The 12302-nt window shown below is 32.0% G+C and overlaps 1 protein-coding gene across 4 annotated transcripts; it reads left to right on the top strand.

Moving 5' to 3' along the window:
• The first annotated feature begins 4849 nt into the window (after window positions 1-4849).
• LOC110617909 (protein LEO1 homolog) lies at window positions 4850-12237 on the top strand. Of its 4 annotated transcripts, none has more exons than XM_043957641.1 (11): window positions 4850-5171; window positions 5728-6080; window positions 6234-6372; window positions 6499-6681; window positions 7282-7458; window positions 7918-8049; window positions 9794-9973; window positions 10062-10193; window positions 10521-10625; window positions 10706-10954; window positions 11861-12237. In XM_043957641.1, exons 1-11 carry the CDS (start codon window positions 5055-5057, stop codon window positions 11993-11995), a joined length of 1902 nt encoding a protein of 633 aa, XP_043813576.1. In that variant the 5' UTR covers window positions 4850-5054; the 3' UTR covers window positions 11996-12237. The 4 variants fall into 4 exon arrangements, with proteins under 4 accessions (XP_043813576.1, XP_043813578.1, XP_043813577.1 ...); XM_043957643.1 differs by having other exon boundaries at window positions 4852-5168; XM_043957642.1 differs by having other exon boundaries at window positions 4852-5171; window positions 6237-6372.
• Window positions 12238-12302: the final 65 nt, after the last annotated feature.

Genomic DNA, 12302 nt, shown 5'->3' with positions numbered 1-12302 from the left:
TTATCATGTGGCAAAACTATTTTTCCAGGAGGTTGTTCGCTTACATAGCGTCCCTAAGACTATTACTTCTGACAGAGATGTGAAGTTTCTAGCTCATTTCTAGGTGACTTTATGGAAATGTTTTGGAACTGAACTTCGATACAGCAGTGCTGCCCACCCCCAAACTGATGGACAAACTGAAGTGGTGAACCGCACGCTTGGCAATCTTTTGCGCTGCATCTGCAGTAACAAGAAAACTGCTTGGAATCTTGCTATTGCCCAAACAGAATTTGCTTACAACAGTGCTATCCACAACTCCACAAAGATGTCACCATTTGCTGTTGTGTACAGGAAAGTCCCAATGCATACAATTGATCTTATTGCACTTCCCACAGGTTCTCATAACAGTATTGCAGCAAGCAACTTGGCAAAGCAGCACGTGGATGTTTTCAAACAGGTACAACAATGCCTTACAGAAGCCAATGACAAATATAAAGATACAGCTAGTAAACATAGGCTTTTCAAGTCCTTCATTGTCGGTGACCAAGTCATGGTATATTTACACAAGGAGCGTGGTGGAGGACAGAAAAAGCTTGACACAAAGAAGATTGGTCCATTCCAGATCATTCAGAAGATTAATGACAATGCCTATGTTCTTGACCTCCCACATGAGATGAAAATTTCTAAGTCGTTTAACGTGGCGGATCTATTTTAGTACTATCTTGCTGATAACAACTCGAGATCAAGCTCTTTACAAGTGAAAGGGAATGATATGAAGCAACTAGCTTTGGACTTTACGGCAGACTTGGATCAGACCTAATATTTGCTGCCGACATCCGATAGAGATCGTTTAGGGGGTCAATTTTGCTTTTTAATTATTTTTTTGGATATTGTAGGTATTTTCGTAATTTTGCATATTAGAATTTTGTTTTCTATTATAAATAGCTTCACTTGACTATTAGAAGCTCACTTTTCAATTTTTGAGAAATTTCAATAAGACTTTTAGTTTTTTAATCTATCTTTTCTCTTATTTCGTCTTAACCAAATGATAGTCCTTTATCAATTAATGACTTTTTAAAAAATACAATTAGTATGGGCCAATAGATAAGAGACATTGTGATTATAACTGTAATGAGAATTTATCATATCTGAGATATATAAAACAATTTTGAATATCGATCAAGTATTTGACCGAATTTTTTTTATAAGTAAGATTTTGATAACCAATAATCACGATTTATTAAAATTCTATCATGTTGTTCCATAACATAATAATAATGCATAATATCCTTGGTTATTATGTTATAAAATATTGATTATTTATTTAAAAAAAATACTAAAATAAGCAAATTTTCATGGAAAGTTTTTTAAAAAATGCATGAAAAATTGTTTGAAAATTTCTTTTATTGTTTCCTATTTGGAAAATAGTTTTTACTGGAAATTTCTTAATAAAACTTTTATAAGAAAAATGTTTCATCAAATGATAACTCACACTGTTTTAAACACGTTGATATAATGAAATTAAAAAAAAAAAACTGAATTTAATAATTAAAGCATGAATTTTGCAATTTTAACATTTTTTTAACATTTTACTGATTGAGTTATGTGTAATATGCTATTTTACTGAAGAATCTCCAATATTTTTTTTTAGTTTAATAAAATTAAAATTTAAAGATTAAAACTATTTATTTTAGAAATAAGTGAATATGATTATTAATTTTGACATATGATAATCTAAAATTTAAAAAAAAATAAGGTTTTTTTGTATATGAATAAATTTAGTCTGAATAGTTCACATATTTCTTTTTTATTCATTTTTTTTATTTTTTAATGATCCATAACTGCTACTCTGCATTAGTACCGTCTTTCTCCTTTATTCTTTTTTTTTAATTATTTTTTAATGACTTATAACTGCTATTATGTAATAGTACCGTCTGTTACTGTCGTACAAAACTGTACGTGTGAACATACTTGCCTTTTTCATTATTGTTAGACAACCATTTAATTTGCTTTCAGCGCTCATGCTGATAGGATCGTGATATAACTGAATCTGTTTTGGGTCCTTTTTTTATGAGCCCTGAACCCCGATCAAACTAATCTGCTTGATGGTAGACGGAATTATACGCTAATGAATTATTTTACGTAGTGAGTTTTAATGAGTTTTAGGCGAAGTATCATATAAAGGCTCGTATCATCAACATATATTATGGATTAAAACATTTAACATATTTATTGCATTTTGGTCCTTTCAAATGTACTTAACGAAAAGTTAGACAAAAATAGCTTCAATTTGATAGAATCTCAATAAAAGAATTAAACTGTTAATTTTAAAAATAAAGTGATAAACTCTATTTGACTTCATAATTTTTTTTTATCTTTCAATTTTTAATTGTTTTAAAATATTATTTGCATTTATTTTTTATATTATAATTAATATATAAGTTTATTATTATAATTCAATTTAATTTATCTTATTTAAATATGATTTTTTATTAATTATCTATTTTTTAAATGAGAGTTTAAATCATTTTTAAATATTTAATTTAAAAAATATATTCTTAATAATAATTTTATTTTTTTCAATAAAACTTGATGTCTTTATTGTATATTGAAAATTGATATAATTAGAAAGTTTATAAAATAATTACCATTGAATTAAAATAATTATTATTTTTTATATGTGTAAAAAGTTAAAGTAAATAAAAATTATATGATTAATGAAATATTTATTAATTTTGATGTGTCTCATATATATAAGTAAATTACCTTTTAAAAAATAAATAGTGTAAAGCATTCTAAATTTTATAAATTTTGTTATGAAAAATAAAAATTTACGAGTTTTTAAAAAGTAATTGAGATTTATTAGGTATGATTGTTTTTCTATTTGAAATAAAATTTCTATTTATTTGATAAAATTTTATTAATACAACTATTAATCTTGCTTTAAAAAAAAGTAATTGAGATTTGAAAATATTTATAATTTAATTTTAACTTTTTAATAGTAAATAATTTAATTTATGAGTTTTTATTTCATGAATAAAATATTTTATGAAATTTACTATTAATTAAAGAAGTTAATTTAAATTAAAATTGTTAAATTATTATAAATATTAAAATTATAAAAATTAATTTATTATAATAATTATTTTATTAATAAAATAAAAATTTTAAACTAAATTATTTCTCATTAAAATAATAATAACTAAATAATAAATTTTATTAAATCGCAAACACTATATTATAAATGACCTTTTTATAATAAAATTTTATTATTTAAATTTTAATTAAAATTTTAAAAATTAATTTTTAAATATTATCTATTATTTTTTACAATAAAATCGTGAAAAATTATAAAAATACATTATAATTCTTTATAATTAAAATTAACAAATATTAAAAAAAATATTTATATATGATACTAAATTTAGAGCTCTTTAGAACGCAAACATAATCAAATCTCATAAATCAATTCAGTCATTACAAAATCAAAATAAATAAAAGTATCTAAAATAAAAAATTGATGGTAGGAAGGGAACCTAACAATTAAATTAAGAGAGAAGTTTTCGTATAGAAAAATACAGTACATAATAATTTATCTCCTTACTTTAAAGAATGAATTTTTTATATCCAATATGTATTTTTTAAATGAATAAAAGTTTTAGTCATACTTAAAATTTATAAAGAAAAATAGTATTTTTCCTTTTTTTCAAATGGATTTTGTGAATATTTTCCATTGACTTTGACGAGAAAATCTAGTGAATGTCACTTTTCCGAACGACTTTGATGAATGCAAACATTGTAAGATTCCATGAAGAAAGATAGCTGAAAAGGGAGAGAGGAGTGGAGATGGCCTTTATTTTTATTTTATTTTATTTTATTTATGACAGTTTGCCTGCTTCGCAATAATTTATTGTATCCACAATTGTTTAGTATTATATATTAATTCATATATTTTATTGCAAAAACTAAAGTTTGTACAAAAATTATACTTTTCAATATTAAATTTGTTTATACAGTTGAGAGTTTTAATTATAAGAGGTGCACAAAATAATTAAGGTATAATTATTGAAATAATGTTTTTTTAAAAACAATTTTGATGTTTTAAAATTCGAAAAATAGAGTTTTACGATGGTTGAATAAGTTTAGTATGAGATGAGGGGATTCCTCTCATTTTATTCTTTTCTTTTGCCTGCCAGTAATATGTAACGGCTTAATTATCATTGGACCACATGTCTCTGTCATTCAGATATGGACGTACGAAAATATCAGACACCTGCTCCATGTATAATGCCATTTAATTTTTTTTGGCATGCGTACGAACGGACCCACTAGGTGAATGGACTGATTACCTCTTCCTCCCTTGACTAGGCTGGAAGGAGAGATTGAAATTGAAGTTCAGGGAGGTCTGATTTTAGAGTCAAACGAACTAAATCGACCCATTCAGGAGACTTAAAGACCCTCAGATGGAGATCATCATTATCGGTCCGGTTTTATAACAAGATGGTAAAATTTGCCGGTGATCAAATTTATTAAAACAATGCAAAATCAACAACTTCAAAAATAATAATTACTTTAAAAAAACGTCACTACATTTTTAAAAACAATAAAAACGTGAATTTAATTAGCAATTTTACAAGCATAGTCCCATTTTCTGTAATTTTAAAATAAAAAAAATTAATACTCATAAAAATATCAATGCAACTGATATTTTACAAGTATATATATATTTTTTTAAATTTAATAAATTCATGTAACAGATAAAATAACTATTGAATTCACCGTATATTTTATGTTAAACTAATAATTTATATAACGGAATCGAGTAATAGTATATCAGAAAATTCCCGACTGTTGCCATCCTACTTGCGAAAGACCAACGTGTCAAAGACATGAGGCTTAAAACGTAAAAGCAAAGGGCTTAGAGTGGCTGCTGGCTTTGCAGTGGATCCCTATTCGTGCAAAACTTCAACAGTTGAAGACACCTCCAATCGGAAAGCTTCGACGGTTACCGGCGTTCTCAATAGTGCTCTTTCAAAGTCACAACTTCAGACGAAGAGAGGTAGAGGGAGGGAGAGATGGGGGAGGAGAAGAGACACCAGATGATGCAGAATCTGTTCGGCGATCAGTCTGAGGAAGAGGAAGAGATCGATTCCGAGCACGAATCGAATCCCCAGCCTAATTATGCCTCTGTAGTAATCTCTATCCCTATCCGCTCTAATGCCTCTACGTGCACACTCGCTTGCTGTACTCTTTTGTTGCTAGGTTCTGTGTGTGTGTGTATGTTTTCGTCTCCACAGGATTTGAAGCGTGCATGTTGGCTTATGAGTTCATTTTTTTTGCTTGTTTTTGCCTCATTGCGCTGGTGGATCGGAGCGTGGAGCTGCTAAGCGCCAGTTGTGTGTGTATTTTTTTTATATGGTTTTGTGGGGATGTTGTGTTCATTAGGGTTGTTTATGTGGTAGTGGAATTGAAAAGTGGACAACTTTTTAGAACTAGTTTTGCATAAGATCAAAGCATTATTTTGCAATGTGCAATTTGTTTCATTTTTGTCTTGGATTAATGGAATATATAGCTTGAGAAAGCTGATTCTTACATTAGGATCAAATTCAAACTATTTTCTAAAATAAATATTTTATTTTAAATGAGGAAGAACAAGAAGAAGAAGGGCGGCAGGGGCCTGAGTGTAAGGTGGTCAATCACAATAAACTGCTTCTTCTTACAACTTTATTTTTGTGATGATTTCTCCAGGATGAAGCTGAAGGAGGGCTAAGGAATGAGGGTGAAGATGAAGTTGAAGGCGAAGATGAAGTGGATGGGCATGGCGATGTAGAAGTGGAGAGCGAAGATGAAATGCAAGAGGTAGAACCTGATCCAGGAGAAAGTGAGGGTGAAAGAGAACCAAGTTCTGAAGAAGTAGATATTGGTGATGAGAGGGAAGAGAGTGAAGCAAAGGATGCAGAAAGTGATGAGAAAGAAGATTATGGTCATAGAGTGGCAATGAGCCGGAGAAATGATATAATTGAAAGTGGGTCAGAGAGATCTGAGGAGCAACATTATGCTGACCGTGAAGACGAGGAGGTTGATCAGGCCAGAAGCCCAAGGTTATTTCCTTTTTGTCTAATATGTAGTATTGCTAATAATGTGCACTGTTGTGTGTCTCCTTACAAAAATAATCCTAGATGTTATTATGTGTTTCATGCCTGTCTAGTTTTGAAGTTTACCTCATTGATTGGTATGGGAAAATTATGTGATAGCAGCAAATCACCTGATGGGGAAAAGGATCAAAATCCCATTTCACAGTCGGCCGCTGAGATTCGTGATGTGTTTGGCGACTCAGATGATGAGGAAGAGGCCGGGTATGCGGTTAGAAACGAAATTGAGCATGATTCACATGTGAGTATTGGATACCAAAAACAGTTAATCACAGTATTGAATACCAAATCGAGTACGATAAAAAAAAAATCAAATAGAGCACAATGTTTGTCGCTGAGAATGATGCATGTCATTTTAATTCCTCAGAGGTCTCCAATGGAAGAGGAAGGGAGCTATGAGAATAATTTAAGACCGGAGGATATGCTGATGGATGAAGATGCTCGATATGGGTCAGAAGAGGACACTGAGGTTAAATCTAAAGAGAAGCCGGTTGGCCCCCCATTAGAGCTAGAGATTCCATTTCAGCGACCTCCAGCTGATCCTACCAAAGTATATAATTCTTTATTCTATCTGCTATATTTTTTTTTTCTGAAGCCGTTGCATTTCTTGGCTGATTGATTGAAGCTACTGTTATTTGCAGTACCATGTTTGGTTATACTGAAAACAACATGGGAGAAGTTTTTTCTTATTTCAATAGATCTGACTGGAATGTTTAATGTTTATATTTCTGTTACAAAGTGGCATGGTTATACGAATGTGCGGTAATTTTCTTTCCTAATTATTGTATCTATGGCAAATATTTCTTTCCCAATTCTTGTATCTATGGCAATTTATTGCCATTAATGATTATATTAAATATATATGCATGCATATTTATATGTCTTTATGTAGTATCCTTATAGAAAAGATGCAGCAGAGAGAAGGTTTGCAGGAGTTGCCTAGTTGCTTATACTATACCTAATTGTATCTGAATTATTACTTAATTTAATCATCCTATTGTTAAAAGAACATTTCTCGAAGACAATCTTTTAGTGGAAAATGTATTTGCTGGCAGTTGTTCTTCTTAGTGCTTTCAGTTTATGTGATGCTTTTGATATGTTAATGCCTATACACATTTTCACATGAGGTGAATTTATTACTTGTTTGCAGATGAATATGATCAAAGTTTCCAATATAATGGGCATTGACCCAAATCCATTTGATCCTAAAACATATGTGGAAGAGAAAACATTTGTGACGGATGAATCTGGTGCCAAAACACGTATACGCTTGGAAAATAACATTGTACGGTGGCGGACTGTTAGAAATCGTGATGGCAGTAAATCCGTAAGTAGATTCCTTGAATTGTATACAGTATATTTTGGAAGAAATGTTTCATAAATTGAAGAAGAAAAATTTAGATAATGATTTCATGGTATGCAATAATCTATTCCTTAACCCCCCCCCCCCCCCCACCCACCCCACACCAACAATGGGGAAAAAATATTGGTAATCTTTTTGGGGAACTTTGTTATTATGAGTCAAAAGAGTTCTTACTAGCTTTTACTGTTCAGTTCTCTACTTGTATTGGTGTTTGGGGGTCTAATGAACCGTGCTTAGTTTCCTTTGTCCAGGCTGAGTTTCTTCTATGGCTTTTATTGTATTTCTTTAAGTCTTAATTTGGCCAACAAATTTCAAATTTGCTTAAATTGGCATGACATGGGTGAGAGCATGCTTTTGATTTATTATACTTAATGTGATCTAATAATAACTGGAATGTTTTTATCCTCTGCTTTTGATATGTAGATTGAAAGCAATGCTCGTTTTGTGAGATGGTCAGATGGCAGTTTACAGTTATTAATCGGGAACGAAGTGCTTGATATATCTGTGCAAGATGATCAGCATGACCAGACACATCTTTTTCTTAGACATAACAAGGTGATGTCCCATGCTTGAACCACACATGTTACATGTGTGGTTCAAGCATATTATATCTTCAAATTTTTATCTCCTTATTCCTTTCTATTCTTGCTCTTTCTATTTATGTTGTGGTGGCTGCCAAGCATCTGTTATGTGCAAGACTTATTAAGACGTTTGATGGCCTATTAAGATGCATTTTTTGGTCATTGATTTACTTCAGTCTAATTGAGTTGTCAAAGCTTCTACATTTTCTCATGTATAATTTATGTTGCTTCCTTATTTCTCTGCAATCAACCTGTGGCTGGATTTTTTTCTTTGCACGTGTAATTTTTATGTGTAGTGGAGCCTAACTAGTTGGGGATTTAGTATTAGTTTTTGCCAGACCTAGCCACTGGTCCAGTTCAAAATGTGAACTGGAACCGGTCAAATGGTTCCGGTTTACGAACTGGACCAGACTGTTTATTAGAGTGCTGGTTACAGGTCTTCCCTCCTTAAACTAGGACTAGAACCGGCTTATCCAAACCGTAGCCAGCCTAACTTTTTTTCCTTTAATAATTTATTTTGGTCCCTTTATTTTTTTTTACTATAGAAACTAAAGAAATGATGTGCTAAGATCTAAATCTTATATATTTATGTATATGTATAAAATATTAATATCATTGTAGTTTTAAAACTTTCGAACCAGGGCCGAACTGAAACCACTTCAAACCTAACCTTTCCAAAATACCGAACTGGCAGTTCCATCCGAGCCTGATTAGTTGCTGCAGGTTCTGTTATTGCAATTTTGTATTTATGCAATGGTTGAAAAGGATTGGGAAATTGCTGCAAGTAGAAGACCTTGAGTTTGACACCTATTTTCTGTGGGATTTTTGTGCCATTGTGCATTCTGATTGAGAAATAATCTGGGAATTTGAAATTATTTTTTGAGAAAGGAATTGTAAGTTTATTTGTATTATCTCTGTATTCTTTTCTCCATTTGCTTATGGAGCCTTTGCTATTCTGGATTGCAATGATCAGCTTCCAAACTGAGGTTTTCTTGAGCTGGATGTTGGGGCAACAATTGTTTAATTTATTATGTAGAATCCCTATGCATTAATTGTTAAACTGGACTTTTGCAGTCTATGAAGGTCATATGCAACACACATCTATATTTATTTGTGCCAAACTCAGAATAAGTACTATTGAATTTGAGTCTGTTCCTATGAACAGATCTTGAGCTAGAAACACTTGGATTTGGAAGCTACACTTTTGAAACTTCATGTCCAATGCGGTACTTTAAGTTTGAGTGTTAAATTTTGGAGAGAATATTGGACAAATTACATTTTAATTCATTTTAATATGGGTTTATACAAGTGATTGAGTTGCTTTGTGCATCAAATGACTAGCCCATTTAACCTTGCAACTCAATGATTTATATTTTGCATTTCATTTTATAGATTTCCAATGTGTGATCCTGATGCTAAGAAAGTACATATCTTCTATTTTATTAAAATATGGAAGCAGACTTCGTTTTGACAGCCTATATGCATATGTTGAAAACAATAGTCCTTTTCTTTGTCTTCCTTGCTATGTTTATGTGCTATTAGTTCCTCTGTCTTCTCCTTTTTTTGACCTTAGGCCATATTGACAAGGGAAATCTAGCTTCCTTCCCTCTGAAGTGCATTTATTAGATCTGCTCCCAAGTCTTCTACTTTAGGGGCCATTCCAAATCTTTATTTGTTGGTAAAGAAAGAATGTAAAAAATCTTTGCTTCTGCTTTCAGTCACTTCTTCAATCACAAGGAAGAATTCGGAGGAAGATGAGGTTTATGCCATCATCATTGACATCAAATTCTCACAGGCTCTTGACAGCTCTTGTTGACTCACGGCATAGAAAGGTTTATAAAGTCAAGAACTGCATCACCGACATTGATCCCGAGAGAGAAAAAGAGGAAAAAGAAAGGGTAATTGGTTGCTTAAAGCTTTAGTGCCATATATTAGCTCTGTTGTGTTCATGGATTTTCAATTTATGTAGTCCTTTTGATTTTGTAGGCTGAAAATCAAACAATTAGAGCAAATGTACTTCTTAATCGGAAGAGGGAAAAGGTAAGCCGAAAGTATACACAAACTGTAGAGCGAAGGCGTCAGCTCTCGCCTGGGTTCTTGGAGGGTGCTCTTGATGAGGTTAGCAGTTGCCAAATACATTGCTTATATTGCTTCCACATTTTGTTGCTCATTTGTTTAGTTTTAAACCTTAAGGTATGTCTCATTATGTTTCTCATATTATGCTTGAATAATATAGCTGTTGGCACTTGGCACTCCCTTTATGCAATTTTAGTTTATTTTCTTCTTCTGTGCTCATGCATGTCTGTTATGCTTCTCATCTTAAGATGCGTTTGAGCATAAGACACTTTTTCTTTGCTATGTTTGGATCAACATCGGTTTTCTTTCTGCTCAGAAATCAAATTGAATCTTCTATACCTATCTAACCTTTTGACCTTTTTCAATCAGGATGATGAACCAGATTACTTTGACTCTCGTCGTTCTCGCTACCGCTTTGAAGAAGATATGGAGGTGGAAGCTCAAGCAGAGAAACGGATTATGAATGCTAAGAAGGTCTTGTAACCTGAAGTCAATGTGTAATTGCCTTTTACTGTGAAAATGTACTCATTTTAGTTGTTGCACTAAAATAACAGGGACACAAAGATATTCTACGCAAGTCATCTTTGCCTACTGTTAAATCATCGAAGCGCCCTGTGAATTTCTCTGATAGTGAGAGAGAAGAGTCTGAATATGAAAGCGATCGGGAGGAATTTGAAAGATCTCCCGCCTGGAAAAGGGTTGAGGAGCCAGAGCAGGATTATGAAGAAGAAGAAGAGGAGGAAGGACGCTATGAAGAAGAAGCAGAAGTGGATGGAGCCTCGGAAGAGGAAGAGGAGGCTGAGGTATGCATCAATTTGTTATAGATATACTCAACTATTTGTTTCAGTATGACATGTAATTCATCTTCACAGTGTTGAATGTTGTTCTACCATTGTGATTAGATGCACAAGAACATTTGAATAATTGATACTTTGATAGTATTACTATCTTGTAGTTTAAACATTTTCTCACCTCAACTCCTCACATTTATTGACCTAAATCTCCTCTGTACATATTTTAGGGTATTAAAAATTGATCAAAGTTAAATTTGACGTATTTGAATCTAAGACATCCAAACAACTGAACATCGTTTCTTTAATCATCTGAAAACTTTCTTTTCCAAGAGATGGCTTTTTGACCTTCCTACAACAAAATGCCAAATGGAGCCTAAATCACTGGTTGTTTGTACTACACAATTGAGTATTTTGGGTTTTTGAAACCTTGAAAACAAGTTCCTAAACTCCTGGGGTCCTGTTGTGTTAGGACTGCAGTAATTGTGATTTTTCTTATTTACATCTATTGTATTGCTTCTCACACGGATGAATAAATTTGCTTCATATTATTAGGAAAATTTTGTAATGCTTTCATTAGATAAAATTGCAAATGTTTCTTTTCTTGTTGAATGCTGCCTAGTGAATGGTAGATCAGCACAATAGGTAGTAATTGATTTCCTTGGAGTTGAGGTCCATAGTTCCCTGGTCCGAATCTGTATCTGACATAATTACTAGAAATGCTCTTGTAACCTTAGTTGGAGAACAGATTAAAAGCTCATTGTTAAGTTGGAGGTCAAATTTCCTATTTGATAACGGCAGATGCAATAGAAGAATTTTATTTAATGTATTATTGTGATTTTAGTCCATATTATTGTTGTTAGTTATCTTGTTGGTATCAAGTACATAACTTCAAATTTTATGTCTGTTATTTTCCAGGAGCCAAAACAAAAGTCCAAGGAGTTTGGAGGTCGTCACAAACGAGCAGGAATTGAATCAGATGAGGAATCCCCTCCAAGAAAGATTTCAACCCACCGGCGAATGGCAGTAGTTTATGACAGTGATGAGGAATGAATAGTCCTTGAGTTGATTATGGTATTCTTGCCTATGATTATTGTTTATAATTTTTTTTTTTTGTATTATGTGTACTGACCTTTTAAATATTAGTTCATGGGATATGTGAAGTAGAAGCTTGGTTAACTATAATGTGCATAAGATATTCAGGCATTTGATTCATTATGTAGTAGAATCTCCTTGCAAATTACAAAGATGTTTAAATGAAAGGTTAAAACATGCTGATGGGCAACTCTAATTTCTACTGATTTTAGCATTAACCTATTGAGGAGGTCAGTCCTCGGCTCATCCTTGTTAGGTGTGAGAT

This window comes from Manihot esculenta, chromosome 6 (genome assembly GCF_001659605.2).
Source record: "Manihot esculenta cultivar AM560-2 chromosome 6, M.esculenta_v8, whole genome shotgun sequence".
NCBI classification, from domain to species: Eukaryota; Viridiplantae; Streptophyta; class Magnoliopsida; order Malpighiales; family Euphorbiaceae; genus Manihot; species Manihot esculenta.
Note: the sequence above shows the minus strand (reverse complement) of the source record. Positions and strands in the feature narration are given on the sequence as shown.

Bases quoted from the DNA above. Each gene is read 5' to 3' on its own strand.
- LOC110617909 (XM_043957641.1), top strand. From the start codon at position 5,055: ATGGGGGAGGAGAAGAGACACCAGATGATGCAGAATCTGTTCGGCGAT. The intron at 9,974-10,061 runs GTAATTGGTTGC...TTGATTTTGTAG, and splicing joins AAAAAGAGGAAAAAGAAAGG to GCTGAAAATCAAACAATTAG. The intron at 10,194-10,520 runs GTTAGCAGTTGC...TTTTTCAATCAG, and splicing joins TGGAGGGTGCTCTTGATGAG to GATGATGAACCAGATTACTT.